At 45.0% G+C, this 16,252-nt stretch overlaps 1 protein-coding gene across 7 annotated transcripts in view; it reads right to left on the reverse strand.

Annotated features, from left to right (window-relative positions):
• TMEM266 (transmembrane protein 266) overlaps nt 1–13,186 on the reverse strand; it is a 46,761-nt gene extending 33,575 nt beyond the window's left edge. For 2 of the 7 annotated variants that reach the window (XM_044279892.1, XM_044279886.1), the window contains exons 1-4: nt 12,944–13,175; nt 6,371–6,454; nt 5,119–5,273; nt 4,933–5,006 (exon numbers count right to left, since the gene is read on the reverse strand). In XM_044279892.1, coding sequence (XP_044135827.1) covers nt 4,933–5,006; nt 5,119–5,273; nt 6,371–6,384 — 243 coding nt within the window. In that variant the 5' untranslated portion in view covers nt 6,385–6,454; nt 12,944–13,175. Of the gene's footprint in view, nt 1–4,932; nt 5,007–5,118; nt 5,274–6,370; nt 8,341–12,896 lie in introns of those variants that run through there. The other 5 variants (XM_044279890.1, XM_044279891.1, XM_044279889.1 and 2 more) reach the window with 5 other exon arrangements.
• Nucleotides 13,187–16,252: the final 3,066 nt, after the last annotated feature.

Genomic DNA, 16,252 nt, shown 5'->3' on the forward strand with positions numbered 1-16,252 from the left:
TGGATTGGGCAGTTTCCCGTGTTTAAGCTGCGTAAATTGCAAATACATTGGCAAAGGACGCAGCTTCACACATCCTGCCACTGGTAGAACCTACCCCATAAATTTTCATTTGACGTGCAATTCGAATTTTGTAATCTACGGTATGTCTTAACCTGCCCATGTAATATGATATATGTGGGAGAAACTTCAACTGATTTAAAAACCAGGCTGAATAATCACAGATTCTCAATACGTCAAAAACGGCGTGATCTACCGGTGCCGAAGCATTTTTCTGAACATAAACATACAGAACGTGAATTAAAATGCTGGATTGTAGACCATGTACCTCCCCCCAGGAGAGGGGGCAATCGACTCAAAATATTGAAAAATAAAGAAATGTGGTGGATTTATACTCTTGATAGCTTAAAACCTAAAGGGTTAAATGTGGAATATAATCCTGGATGTGTTTAGATGACTGTTTGCCTGACGTTCCATGACTGATGCTCTCGATTACGATTCCTGTAGTGAAGGTGGAATTTAGATAAGATTCACAAGCATACGAGTAATTTTCTCTTCTCTTTGCTTTGTAGACACCATGCAGAAATGGCGAACATAGAAGTTTGGACATATGTGACAGCTCGCGATGTTCTATGTGTATAAAATTAACTGGATAGATTTTCCTCAGTTACTGTATCCACTCTGTGTCAAAATTAATCTCTGCTATTAAGTGGTTTATATGGGAGATCCCCATTACACTGTCTATGGACCGAAACAGTGAGACGGTTCGGGGTACACCACATTCACGTGTGGTGTCCCCCTTAGGCTACTTTCACACTAGCGTTCGTCGGTCCGCTCGTGAGCTCCGTTTGAAGGGGCTCACGAGCGGACCCGAACGCCTCCGTCCAGCCCTGATGCAGTCTGAATGGAGCGGATCCGCTCAGACTGCATCAGTCTGGCGGCGTTCAGCCTCCGCTCCGCTCGCCTCCGCACGGACAGGCGGACAGCTGAACGCTGCTTGCAGCATTCAGCTGTCCGCCTGGCCGTGCGGATCCGTTCAGACTTACAATGTAAGTCAATGGGAACGGATCCGCTTGAAGATGTCACCATATGGCTCAATCTTCAAGCGGATCCGTCCCCCATTGACTTTACATTGAAAGTCTGAACGGATCCGCGCAGGCTGCTTGCGCACTTGCGAATTTTTTTAAAGTTATTAATGCAGACGGATCCGTACTGAACGGAGCCTCCGTCTGCATTAATATGATCGGATCCGTTCAGAACGGATCCGATCAAGCGCAAGTGTGAAAGTAGCCTTACCTGACCACAATTTTGGAGGGGTTGATCCACCCGGGAGGTTGGATCCCTTTCCGATTGGCCCGGACAGTGAGGTCGACACAATGATAAGTGCCTTGTTTTAAACTGAGACGACACCTTTAAGTAATGTCACATTATGCGCGTGCATTAGCTCTTACACAGTAACATCATGAAGCTAGGTCGCTAGCGATGTAGTGGAGCTGAGTTGCGTGCGCATATTGGAGGCAGAGGTCTGTCTTTGACATTATGTGGTACTTGCAGTATTAGTTAACAGTGCTTTTCTTGGCCAGTATTCACATGGACACGCGATTTTGTCGGACATAGTCAAACGCTTTTTTTCTTCCTCAGTCTCCGTGGTGTATGATTTTAATTATCGATATATTATTTATCCTTTTTGTGCTTTCATTCACTGTATTTATGCACATATGCACCTTGTTAAATGCACTATTCAAATGTTAAGAGTTTGGATGCAATACTAATGGGCATAGCTCTGTGTATTCAATGGTAGGATACTTTGAATATGTAATTGTTCACATGACCTAATTAGGTTAATTATTTTCACATGACAAGTAGTCACATGTTTTTGATCTGCAAGTTCACTGGTCACTTGATTTTTGAGAGTACTATGTAAGATAGGCACAAGCTTGTGTTTCTTTGCTTGAGAAAGGCTCAGTTGTGAGCTGAAACGTTGCTATTATTTTTTCACATGGGTGAATAAAGATATCTATCCTTTTCAAGTCTTGGAGTGCTGTCCCATTTCTACACATCTATCTTGTAACCGGAGGAAACGACCTCCAGAACCCAGAGGTTATCTTTGCGGGCTGTGGCTTAGAAGGCTTCGGTCTAGCGTGCCAGGAAGGCTTGGCCTAGGAGACTTTTTGTCTGAGTGGGAGGAGGAGTCCCGAAAGGAACGAAACTGCCGTGATCGCGAAGCCGACCCGGGAAGCCGGCGGCGAGGTCGATTTTGGGGGAGAAGAGAACTTTTACCCCCCGTTCTTACAAGCGCTTCCCAAAGAGTCTACCACCTAGAAAAGGGAGAGAAATGAGAGCCTTCTTGGAAGCTGCATCTGCCACCCAGGTACGGAGCCAGACCGTGCGGCGGATGGCCACGGAGTTAGCAGCCGCTCTGCTAGAGCGGCGTGCTGATTCCATGGAAGCATCACAGAGGTACCAGGATGCTTGGAGAATTTGAGAGGCGAGGGCAGGAAGCTCGCCCTGAGCAAAGTCCTCGGGCAAGCACCAGGTGAGTTGTTTGGTCCAGACAATGCAGGCCTTAGCCACCCAAGACGCGGCAAATGTTGGATGGACAGCGGACCCTGCTGCAACAAAAACAGATTTGGCTAAAGAGTCGATCCTCTTATCAGAGGGATCCAACAAGGAAGCCGCATCTGCCAAAGGAAGGGTGGTCGCCTTGGCCAGGCGCGCCACCTGGGGATCAACCTGAGGTGGTTCAGACCATAGGTTATCTCACTCCTCTGCAAAGGAAAAAGGGCGTCAGACACCTTGGAGAGTTTAAGTCGTCTATCGGGACGCCACTCATTAGCCAGAAGTGCGTTGAGGTTTGCATGGTTAGGAAAAACCAAGGCGGGACACCTGGAACGGCGGATTGACACAGATTCCTGGGCAGTGTAAGAGGGACCCTCCTGCACTTGGAGCGCGTCCCTGACTGCCTTTATGAGATCCTGCATGGCCGCAGACATAGATGCGCTCTGCTCAGATCCGGAATCTGAGTCAGAGGTGTCCCCAGGAGCGGCAGAAGAGGAGACTTCACCGGACTCAGACTTATCCAGGGAGTGAACCGAGGAAACTGAGGATGAGCGGGACCCAGCTGAGAGCACACGAGGTCGCTTACGGGACCTGGTGTCAGAGCGAGAGTGAGGCCCTGACTGTGGGAGTTTCCCTACTGGGGCTTGAGGCGGCCGCGATTTGGGCCGGCAAGCGATCCAGCAGACGCGATTTGGGCCGGCAAGCGATCCAGCGACTGCACCATAGATTGGGAGAGACTGGCAAGGTTTCCTATGGCTTGGGACAGGGATGCAGCCCAATCAGGGGGGACCGACACAGCAGTGGCGGCCAGGGCGGCTTGGGAGGGCCTGGGAGCAAGGCACTGTGCGCAGGTGGTATCAGATTGACTGCACGGCATCTTTTGGTTGCAGCCAGTGCAAGCAAAATAAGTGGCAATCCCAGGAGGGGGGTTGGGCACTGGGTCCTGTCTGGCAGAGGACAGGAGGGCGAGGATGGAGCCTGTAAGAAAGAAAAACAGCCAGCCGAAGCTGTCCTAACGGACCCCAGGTGCTGTGTCCAAAAGAAAGCAGAAGCATCAGCTTCAGAAGTGGAACCTCGTGAGGTGCAGCAAGATGGAGGAGACTGCTCTGTCCTCGGAGCTCTAGCAGAAAAGGCCCGCCCCTCAGTCAGAAAGCCCGCGCCAGGACAGGATTGGAGGATGGAGAGGATGGAGAGAAGGCTCCTCCCACAGTCCTCCCCAGAAAGGAGTGACTACGAGAAGCCCGGGAAACAGGTAGGGGCGGGACTATCACGGCCGAGTAGGCCGGAACCAAAGCCAGGGCCTCGATTAGCGAGCGCACACGGGAATCGCGCCGGAAGCCGGGGGGGGGGGGGTAAGCGACTGCCGAGGATAAAGGAAAGGGGGGCTGGAAGAAGGCAGGAGCCGAGCGGCAGGCTAGGGAGCACTGCGGCATAGGCCGCGCAGAAGCCGGGACCAAGGGAGAGAGCAAGGCGGGCAGAGGTCCAGGAGGGCAGACAGGCGGGCGGAGGTCCAGGAGGGCAGACAGGCGGGCGGAGGTCCAGGAGGGCAGACGGGCAGGTGCAGTGACCAAGAATGTGACCTCCAATGAGCCACTAAGGACCTGTCTGCCCCAAGAAAAAAAGTGACCGAAGGGCAGGGGAACCAGGGCGCCCTGACTATGGAGAAGGACCTCCCCCCTCTATACTGGGAGAAAAGGGACCCACTAGTTCCATGGGAGGATTGGGGAAGAAGGGATCTATCCCTACTTACCCTCAGACGTCTTCATGCGCAGCTGGGTCGCCCCATCGGCAGACTCAACAGGCGAAACTGGGAATGCCGGCATCCACTATGGATGCAGTTGTGGGGACTGGGCGACTGGCTAAATACAAAGTACGTGCACGCAGGGGGTGCAACTATGGTGGAAGTCCACGTTAGAGCCCCAGCCTGCTGAACCTGTGAAAGAAAAAGAAAAAAAAGCAGCAGGACCTGCAAAGAAAAAGAGCAGGTCATGTCTGCCTCCTATGACACTAGAAAAAAAAAAACTGTGGTTAGCTGGTTAGTTCCAGCATGTGCAGTAGGTATAGCCCAGAGGGATGGAGCCAACACTTTTCTTTCTAGTGTCAGCCTCCTAGTGGTAGCTGGGCATATACCCATGGTGCTGAGTCCCCCAATGCCATTCATGAGAAAAGCAGTGTATAATGTGATGGAAAAATGAATGAAGCCAGCAAAGGAGGCAATATGGACAATCACAATACATTAGTAAGTGCCTTGTATTAACTTTATCTACATGATAAACGTAATTTGCTGATGCGTAACTATTCCAAACTCAGTATTTAAAGCTTTATTCAGAGTAGTGGGCTCACATTATATAAAATGATTTAAAAATAAAAAATTACCTCCACAAAGAACAAGGAGAGAATGGACAGACTGATCCAGTGTATGATCCCTGAACACTGCGAGGCATTTGAGACTAAGAAATAGCAGAAAAGTTAAATGCATGTAGCAAAGCAGATCAAGCATGCCGACACATTCAGAGTTCTGCAAGTTTTCTGCACAGGATAGTTTTTTCAGTTTAGACTCACACTGAAGTAGCCTTGTGTCGATCAGGAGCTCCATAGTCATTAGGATTACCACTATGATCACACAGGCCACCAGGAAGCTATTCACTCCTGCACTCAGCAGAAACACGTGCCACACTGTAGCCCTCTTGCCACAGCATGGCTTCAGCCAGCTCGACCTGTAGACAAAAATAAATAAAAAATCCCAAGTCAGAAAGTTTCCATTTATGTATCCCCCTTCTGTTACTATTAATGTAGGTCATTAGCCAGGGGAAGTAGCTTTACACAAAGGTTATTTGTGAAAATAGAATTAATGAAGTATATTGTCCTTCTTGATGTCATGTATTCAAAAATGATTTGCAAATTAATTTTGTCAAAACGGCAATAACAAGCAGCCATGTAGAGAACTGAAGAAGACTTGTGGTACAATGCTGCTGCGTTGACATCAATGACTATTTCTCTGCAGCCAGGAAAGGAGGATGGATGCCAGTCACCAGCAAAAGACAATGAGTTTCTACAGAATTTATTATCACAATTTTAAAAAAATGGTCAAAGAAGGCAGCCTACGACAATACTCTCTGTGTCAGAACTATTCTTCAAAGAGAGTCTTTTAATGGTTTTTACCATGCAAGACTGCCGACAGTGCTGGGTAGGGGACTGGGAGAGCAGTACAAACATTTGTTTCCTGGAGTTTTTATTATAAGGAGTAGTGAGAATATGAACTTTTATTCTGCTAGATTCTGCTCATGCAAGTGCACTAGAGGCGGAGCTTCACTATGAAGGGCTCTCTGCACTGATCTGCTGCAGTTCAGAGAACAGACAGAACTTCTCAGTGCACATGCAGAACCTGGCAGAATAAAAGTATATATTTATAATAATCCTGATAATAAAAGCTCCACAAAAGGTATGCTTATCCGGCACTGCCCAGCCCATACCTAGTGCTGTTAACAGATTCCCTTTAAAGAAGACAGATTCCCTTTAAAGAAGATTCCCTTTAAAGAAGAGTTCTGACACAGAGAGAGTAGACTGTCCTAAGCCGCCCCCATTGACCATTTTTCCAATTGTATTGATAATTAATAAGAAATTACCTAGTAGTTCACCCTCTATTGCTGGTGACTGGCATCCATCCTCCTTTCCTGAGAGCGTATTGACTCCTACTGCATCGATTACCTGTAGGGGAGAAGGATGCAAGAAGCCACAGGCAGCAGAGCAGAGGGCACAGCAAGGGGACATACTGGATGCTTCCCATTCCCATAAGCCGGTCAGTAATACTTACTGTGGGTTAGCCATGGCGATTTGTGCAAAAACTCCTCATTCATATTTCAGATCTTATTTAATCCAGACATGAGAGAAAAGGCATCTGTTGAATCAATTTAAAAAGCAGGAAAGCATAATGACATTATATCAATGAAATAAGGATGATGTAACACGTTACTAATATTATTATCCATAACACCCAATATGAGATAATAAAGGTCCCTTCACAAAATGATGCAGTGATCTCTAACACCTAGGCACTAGATAGAAGTCATGTACATGGTCACTTATGGAATACCAGACGTAGTCAGGGTACAGGTGACACGATGAGGTGAGGACACTGTTATAGACCTGCAGGCCTGCATTCATGGCAGCTCAATACAGAATCCTAATGTGCTTTTTCCACCAAGAAAGCTGGCACAATGAACATATGGCACAAAGATTTTGGCCTGTGCCAGGCATCTGCTCTCCATAAGTCTCCTTCTGAAGGGGAGTGTTTGCTAGCCACACAATGCCCATCTCGGCCACCGAAAATACAACAAAGCAGAGGTGAAAGTCACTAGTATACATAATCCGTGACAAACTTCCAGATAAAACTACTCAACATTTAAAAAAAAAAAAAAGCGCAAACTCCGTGGTTCAGATTTACTAAGCCCGTCAAATATGTATACAGCATAAACGTAAGCGAATCTTCTCACCGCCAATTAGTTGGGTTACCTTGTGCCAAAATTTTGTCTCAGTCTTATGAACATTGTTGCATATTAAAGGGGTTGTCTTTTCTTGGCCTTTCACAGCTGGGATGGGAATAACTGTAGTAAGCACCAGTCAGGGGGGGACTGAGTTAGGGAAGTGGCTGAGCGTCCACTGCTTCACTGTTTCCGTAACTCCTACGGCAGTGAATGGGAGCAACAGTTTCCATAATTCAGGAGTTACGCAAGCAGTGTAGCTCGCATTCACTGCTATGGAAGTCAGGGAAACAACCAATCGGATGTTTCCATAAGTCCATCCACCTGCAGTTATCCCCATCTCGACCATGAAAAGCTGAGATGGGACAACCCCTCTAAGTCATGCTCCAAAGCAGGTGAGCTACAGAAAACAAGTATCAAAAAAAGAGACAGTGCTCCTGGGAGATAATATAGCACAAAATGCTGAGACTCATCGAGTGAAGGGGGAGCCGTCACTATACCGAACAGCAAGGTAGTTTCCCCAAAATATATATCACCACAGGCACAGGGATCTCTGTCCTAAAGGGCATCCAGTGACGAGGGTGCTGGACCACAGATGTCCAGATTACAGTGGCCAGAATATAGAACCAGCAGTCATGAAAATAAAAAACACCAGCCCCCCAAAAAGGTTTCTATAGAAAAACAATATACTAACGTATAAAAAAAACAACACTTACCCCACTCCAGGTAGACAGATCAAAGATATGAAGATCCACTGCTGTCAGGTGTAGGAGAATAGTTTAAACCATGGAATCTGAATACCACGGCTCGTTGGGCGCCCCGATACCCGGCCACCAGAGACAACAGATAGCGGAAGCAGCTCTAGTCTGTGGAGACTGGTAGGTTACACAGTGGTGGATCTACCTGGAGGGAGTTAGGTAGTATCTTATATGCATTACCCTCTCTTGTTATGTAGCTTCTCGAGTGGACTCTTGGATGGTCTCTGAACAATGGTGCTTTTTTCCTTTTATTTGTATGGCTGCTTGAAGCAGGTGAGCTATGGACTATTCTTTTTGGTGCATTTGCTTTAGGCCTCTTGCGCACCAACGTTTTTTTTTTCCGTTTCCATTCTTGCGGATTGTGTTTGTGGTCTGTATATGCAACCTTTCATTTCAATGGTTCCACCAAAAAAAGAAAAAAATTACGCAATGTACTCCGTATGCATTCAGTTTCCATATATCCGTTCCGCTGACAGATACGGAACACATCCGTATGTCATCCGTTTTTTGCGGATCCATGCCCACTTTGCCCATGTGTATACTGTTAAAAACACATTACTGTACATCCCATTAATGATTAAAAAAAATTGTTTCTGTTTGCGATCCGCAAACAATAGATTGCATACGGAAACCATACGGAGATTTTTTGCGGAACTACGGAATGGAAACGGAAACAAAAAAATGAACAAGGGATCCGTGAAAAACGGATTGCAAAATACAGAGAAAGCCATACGGTCGTGTGCAAGAGGCCTTATAAACAGGCCTCAAACTGGATGCAACATTCTGAGCCAGGTGATGGCACATTTTACAACAAGCCCTAGGTGCCATCTCATTCCTAAATTTGCTCCATTATTTATTGCCTATATAATTAAATATACATAATTATTATTTATTATTAAAGCGCCATACATATGAGAAGAGGTGCACATACATAATACAGACAATTGCACTAAGCATCAACAAGACAAGCTACAAACTGGTACAGAAGGAGAGAGCCCTGCCCGGGAGGGCTTACAATCTACATGGTATGGGAGAAGGACACAGTAGGTGCGGGTGAAGCTGGTCATGGCGGTATAGAGGCAGCAGGGTCACTGGTTGTAGGCTTGTCTGAAGAGGTGGGTTTTCAGGTTTCCACTGTAGGTGAGAGTCTGATATGTTGGGGTAGAGAGTTCCGGAGTATGGGGGATGCACGGGAGAAATCTTGGAGGCAATTGTGGGAAGAGGTGATAAGAGGAGAGAAGGAGGTCTTGTGATGATCAGAGATTGCTTATAGCAGGGATGCCGAACCTGCGGCCCTCCAGCTGTTGCAAAACCACAACTTCCAGCATGCCCGGACAGCTTACAGATATCAGCCTACTGCAGGGCATGATGGGAGTTGTAGTTTTACAACAGCTGGAGAGCAGCAGGTTTAAGGGAAGGTACTGGGAGATCAGGTCACAGATGTATGGAGGGCCTTGTATGTCATAGTTAGTGTTTTGTACTGGATTCCCTGAGTAATGGGGAGCCGGCGAAGGGATTGCCAGAGAAAGCAAAAAATTACTGAACATCATCCATTTCTCCTTTCACTTGCGATGTTTGACAAGAATTCTAATTTAAAGGCTCCTGATGTTGACGATCTATCCTGACACCCACAATGGCAGCTGGCCACTACACACCGAACTGAGGCCGATCGGGGGTGGGGTTGTGAGGGGGTTCATCAGATATTAATGACCTATCCCGAGGATAGATTAAGATCAGGAGCCTAGAAAACTCCTTTAACCTTGGAGCAGAAAACTACTTTATATTTGTTATTTTTACAGTGCATTCAAAAAGTCTTCAGACCCTTTAACTTTTTTCACATTTTGTTATGTTGCGTCCTTGTTAGAGATGAGCGAACTTGTGTTTTAAGTTCTGCGTCTAAAGTTCGGGGTCGGGTTAGCGGAGAATCCCGATATGGTTCCGGATATGGATTCCGACTTCCGTTGTGGTCCGTGGTAGCGGAATCAATAATCGGCCATTATTGATTCCGCTACCACGGACCACAACGGAAGTCGGAATCCATATCCGGAACCATATCAGGATTCTCCGCTAACCCGACCCTGAACTTTAGACGGAGAACTTAAAACACAAGTTCGCTCATCTCTAGTCCTTGTGCTAAAATAAAAAATATATAAGTTTCCCCCCATTAATCTGCATTAAATACCCTATGATTAGAAAGTGAGAAGTTTAATAAATCTGCTAAAATTTCAAAAAAGTGGAAAACTAATATTTTTGCATGGACATAAGTATTCAGACCCTTTGCTATGACACTTGAACATTAGCTCTGGGGGCCTCCCATTTCTCTTGATCATCTCAGACGTTTTACTTGTGACGTGATGCAGGGGTAGCAGGTCACATCTGCAGCCCGTGATTGGCTGCAGTGGTCACATGTGCCCCCATTGACTGATGTTGTCCTCTGTGCATGTGGGAGCGGAACTGCCGACACGGGAGCCCGATAGTCTGGATCCAGCGGCAGGGATCAGTTGAGCATCACCCCCACGCTGGGTCAGGCAGGTCTGGACCACTCTGTTAGAGTTGGATGAAGAAGTTTGGAACAACCAGGAATCTTCCAAGAGCTGCACCCCCCCCCCCCCCCAAACTAAGTAATGTGGGGAGGGGGAACGTCCTTAGTAAGAGAGGATTAAGCCATGTCAATCAATGTGCAGAGGGAGTGGCAGTTGCAGAGAGAGCAGAGCCTCTAGGTGTAATGGCAACGCCCCCATTGCTCCTAGAGGCTCATTAGCATATATATTAAAACTTCATTTTTCTCAACAATGCCACTTATGAACATGGGACCAACACTGATGCCTTCAGCTTTCAAGTGCACATGTAACAGGTCAGCCAGTGTCATAGGTACAAAGCTGCTGACTAGTGTTGAGCGAACTTGTGTTTTAAGTTCTGCATCCAAAGTTTGGGTAATCGAAGTATCCCGTTATGGATTCCAAATTCCGTTATGGTCCGTGGTAGCGGAATTCTTCGATAACCCGAACCCGAACTTTGGACGCAGAACTTAAAACACAAGTTCGCTCAACACTACTGCTGACAGATGTCCTTTAAGCTGCAACAACGTGCAGAAAGCCAACCAGTAGGTGGTATAAAGTGCACCAAATGTACCCTCCATCGTCAGCCACTGTGATAAATTTGGCATAATGGTTTAGTATAGCATGATTAGTAAATTTGCCCCAGTGATATCACAAGAAATGGATCATATACATACTGTGAGGTCATAGTAAATGGTCAGTGTACACAGTGATGTCAAAGTAAAGGGTTACTACTCACAGTGATGTCACAGTGTGAGAATAATGTGCTCATATAATAATTACTGTGATGTCACAGTACCAAACACAGCGGTGTCACAGTACAGGGATAATGTCACAAAACAAGGATGTGGCCATATTACAAAGACAATATATGTCTTGTTTTTTGTTTGTTTGTTTTTTAAAAAGGTCAGATTAAATGCTATAAAATGTGGTGTGACTAAAATAAAATCCACCCCCTTAAAGATCTGGAAAACAATGAATGAATTTCATTGTTTTTGCAAGCTGAAAATTGCCGCCCCCCCCCACACACATACTCCTCAATTTAATGCAAAAAAATGCTTGGGTTTATTTCCATAATATGTTTTTTTAAGTGGATTTCATTTTCAAATCTAATGTGCGAGAGGTTTTTTTTTTTGTTAGAGAAATGCTTGGAAAAAAAATAAAACGCTAAAAACTTCAACATGGTGCATTTAAAGAAAAACAAAGCATCAGGGGCCCAAAAAAACACTACCCTGTATTTTACAATTCTCAGACTTTCAGCGAACTAAAAAACTGGAAAAGTAAAAGAGGAGTCCAAAAGGTGACGACTAAAATAGGCCAGATTACTCTGGATAATATAACCTGTGTGCATGGGAGAGTAACTTTCACACTAGCGTTCGTCGGTCCGCTCGTGAGCTCCGTTTGAAGGAGCTCACGAGCGGACCCGAACGCCTCCGTCCAGCCCTGATGCAGTCTGAATGGATGCGGATCCGCTCAGACTGCATCAGTCTGGCGGCGTTCAGCCTCCGCTCCGCTCGCCTCCGCACGGACAGGCGGACAGCTGAACGCTGCTTGCAGCGTTCGGGTGTCCGCCTGGCCGTGCGGAGGCGTGCGGAACCGTTCAGACTTACAATGTAAGTCAATGGGAACGGATCCGCTTGAAGATGTCACCATATGGCTCAATCTTCAAGCGGATCCGTCCCCCATTGACTTTACATTGAAAGTCTGAACGGATCCGCGCAGGCTACTTGCGCACTTGCAAATTTTTTTTAAGTTATTAATGCAGACGGATCCGTACTGAACGGAGCCTCCGTCTGCATTAATATGATCGGATCCGTTCAGAACGGATCCGATCAAGCGCAAGTGTGAAAGTAGCCACACGGCAGATGTGAACACAGGAATGTGCTCCTGGTACTGGATCTCATGATCGGCTTATTTCCAGACCTGCTTCTAGAGTCCACCGCAGGATGTATAGACTGACCGGTTGTCCAACGCCATCTCAAAAAACAAAACAAAAAAAAACATACACTTGAAGCCCCTTAAAGAGGACCTGTCACCTCTCCTGACATGTCTGTTGTAGTAACTACTTGCATCCCCCATGTAATAACTATTCCTTTATTATTTACACTAGAAGTTATGAATGAATTGCCAGCAGTCTGCAGTAAGGGTACAGAGGGGTGTTACCAGTTGGGGGTGTACCTGAACAGTCTGAAAATGGCAGCACTGATTGGATAGAGTCAGCAGACTGCTAGTAATACATTCATAGCGTCTAGTAGAAATAATAAAGGAATGGCACAACATAAGGATAGATGCTCCAGAATTGTTATTACATGGGGAATGCAGGAAGCTATTGATACAGACATGTCAGGAGAGGGCACAGGTCCTCATTAAATTAAAAGTAGGTGAAAATGGAACCAGACAGCATTGGTCAGGGTCCGAACCCCACCATATCCCCCATTAGGATGGATGCAGCACCGGCCACCCCCACTTCATCAGGGTAATGTGGGGGGCCGGCCCACCTCGTAGCCCCCCCCCCCGTCAGAAACAGGTAAAGGTGCACATACCCTTTAAGACGATGCTAGGCAATAATTCAAGAAATCAGCGCTCTCACCCAAGCAGTCAGCCTGACAGCCGCCATTACCATAGATCCTCCTTCTTTTCACATCTACGTGATATCATGAGCCCCCCAAGGCCACACAACACAAGCGCTTCGGCCAACACGTGCCGGTACTGCGCACCACACTGACCCAACTGACAGGTCAGTCCCCTCACAGAAAACGGACAGGCACCTCCTCCACTTTCTCTCCAAACGTCTCCTTGGAAACCGCGACTCCGCCACAGAACCTCCGCTGAGTCACGTGACTAGGCCTTCTGACCAATGAGAGCACGCGCTCAGTTCACACGCCGTAGGGACGCACTGGGACGTAACGCCGTCGGTTCACCTCAGGCCATGTAGCTGTAGCTCTTGTCAGATGAGCGGAGGCGGCCATTTTGGATGTGGGCAGTTGCGCCTAGGACACGGATTAGCTGGAGATTACCTGCATTGCATGTCGCCGCTACATTCCCAGGGATTGCTTGTGCTCTGTCTTCTGAGGGCGCAGTGTATCTACTGAGCAGTAAAGGGTGGTGGCATTTTTATACTGGGAGTGTTATGTGGTATACTTGTACATGACTGGGCCTTGTGTCTGCTAAAACTTAGCAGCCAGATGCTAATAAATCCCCATATTAAGATAAAATATGAGAATGGATTCATACACAGCATTTTTCTAGTGTTTTTTTTTACCCCATTTGTGACTGGCTCTAAGTCCCTCGTGTAGGACTTTTCCGACTGTGAAAGATTGCAGTAGGCCACGGCCTTCTCACAGCTTCTCCTAGGTCAGTGGCGACACGTTCATCAGTCACGTGGCCTAGACGCAGCTCAGCCCCATAGAAGTACCGTAAATGGGGTTGAGCTTGATACCAAGCACAGCCGCTATACAGTGTACGGCGCTGCGTTCAGGGAGAAGGCAGCAGCACTCACAGCATCACCGGTGCCTCCTCAAAACAGCTGATGGGCAGGGGTCCCGAAAGTCGGAACTCCACCGATCAGATACTGATTACCTATCCTGACCGAAAATCCTTTTAAGGTCATTTTACATGGACTGATGTTTCAGAAAAACCAAACGTTCCTGATAATTGTCTGATCAGCAGTGTAGGGCTGTAGTTACGTGCAGCAATCATTCCAAAAAGTTTTTTTCATAAGAAAAAATAAAGTTTCAAGTAAAAAAAAAAATTAACACATATAAAGTTGTAAAAAAAAGAAAAACAGATATATTAATTATCGCTGTGTACGTAAGGACTGGCTCTATAAAAATATAACATTTCCCCATCAGGTGAAAGACGTAAAAAATAAAAATAAAAAAACTGTGCCAAAAAAGCCACTTTTGTCACCTTACATCACAAAAAGTATAATACCTAACGATCAAACAGCCGTATGTACCACAAAATAGTACCGATCAGTTACCTCATCCAGCAAAAAATAAGCCCCTACATAAAACAATCGCCCTAAAAATAAATATGGCTTTTAGAAAATGGAGACACAAATACATGATTTTTCTCTTTAAAAAAAGTATACATATTAGGTATTGCCATGTCCGTAACGACCTGCTCTATAAAAGTACCACATGACCTTCACCCTCTGGTGAATGCTGTAAAAAAAAAAAAATCTGTGCCAAAACAACCAATTTTTGGTCACCTTGCCCCATAAAGTGTTATATTGAATCATCAAAAAATAATGTGTACCTAAAAATGTTACTAGTAAAAATGTTAATTCTTCCTGCAGAAAACGAGCCCCTGCATGTTTTGATCAGTAGAAAAATAAAAAATATGGCATTCAGAAAATGGAGACACAAAAACATATTTTTTCTAAAATACTTTATTATGTAAAACTGAAAAAAAATATATAAAAGTAGACATATTCGATAGTCATGTCCGTAACAACCTGCTCTATAAAAATAGCACATGATCTAACCTGTCAGATGAACATTGTAAAAAATAAAAACTGTTCCAGAACAGCCATTTTTTTGGTATATGGAGTGATCAAAAATCATATGTACCCCAAAATAGTACCAATACATCTGTAATTTTATCCTGTATTTTTCAAAATGGTCTCACCTTTTGGGAGTTTCTACTGTAGGGTTCATCAGGGGTGCTTCAAATGGAGCATGGTGTCTAAAAACCAGTCCAGCAAAATCTGCCCTCCAAAAACTATATGGCATTCCTTTCCTTCTGCGCCCTGCCGTGTGCCCGTACAGCAGTTTACCACCACATGTGGGGTGTTTCTCTAAACTGCAGAAACAGGGTAATAGATATTAAGTTTTGTTTGGCTGTTAACCCTTCATGTGTTACAGGAAAAAAATTGATTAAAATGGAAAATCTGCCAATAAAGTGCAATTTTGAAATTTCATCTCAATTTTCCTTTAACCCTTAGGCTACCAGAGTTTTTTTAGTTTTTGTATTTTCATTTTTCTTCCCTATTTTCCTTGAGCCATAACTTTTTTATATTTCCGGTCACATAGCTGTATGAGGGCTTATTTTTTGCGGGACAAGTTGTAATTTCTAATGCCATCATTAATTATGGCATATAATGTAGTGGAAAGCGGTTCATTTACGGCAAACGGCGTTTCATTTACGGCAAAACTGACCCATGCCCTTCATTCTCTGGGTCAGTACGATTACAATGATACCCCATATGTATAGGTTCTTTATGTCTAAATACTGTAAAAATAAATGTAAACTTTTTACATCACCATATTACGACCCCCATAACTTTTTTATACTTATGTCTACTGAGCTGTTTAGGGACTAATTTTTTGCGGAACAATCCTAGTTTTTATTGATACAATTTTGGAGTGTGCGAGACTTTTCGATCACATTTTAGAATTTTTTTTGGGGTAAGAGAAGAAATGAAAAAAAGGCAAATTGGCAATTTTGACCCTTTTTCCATTACGCCATTCGCTGTATTGGATTTTTTTTTTCTATTTTAATAGTATGGGCATTTTCGGCCGTGGTGATACCCATGATGTTTATATTTATTGTTATTTAGGTATTTATTTTTTAATTATATGGAAAAGTGTTGATTTAAACTTTTATATATTTTTAAATTTTTTATATATTTTTTACATAAAAAAAATTTGTGATGATTTAGTGGCTAATATATGAGCCTATAAATTGTGTTTTTTAATTTTTAATTTTGGTCTATCTCGGATTTTTAAAATGCCATTTAAACTCGTTTTTTGCTTATTTCTCATCCTGGCCTGCCATCTGGTGGCCAGCATGAACACTCAGTCTTATCAGCGAGGCTGAAAGTGTTCAGTGCAAGTACCGATGCCGCATTTGGCCACACGGGGCATTGGTAGGGGCTCGCGCTTCCAGGTTTTTG

The sequence above is a fragment of the Bufo gargarizans genome, chromosome 2, assembly GCF_014858855.1.
Source record: "Bufo gargarizans isolate SCDJY-AF-19 chromosome 2, ASM1485885v1, whole genome shotgun sequence".
In the NCBI taxonomy this organism is placed as follows: Eukaryota; Metazoa; Chordata; class Amphibia; order Anura; family Bufonidae; genus Bufo; species Bufo gargarizans.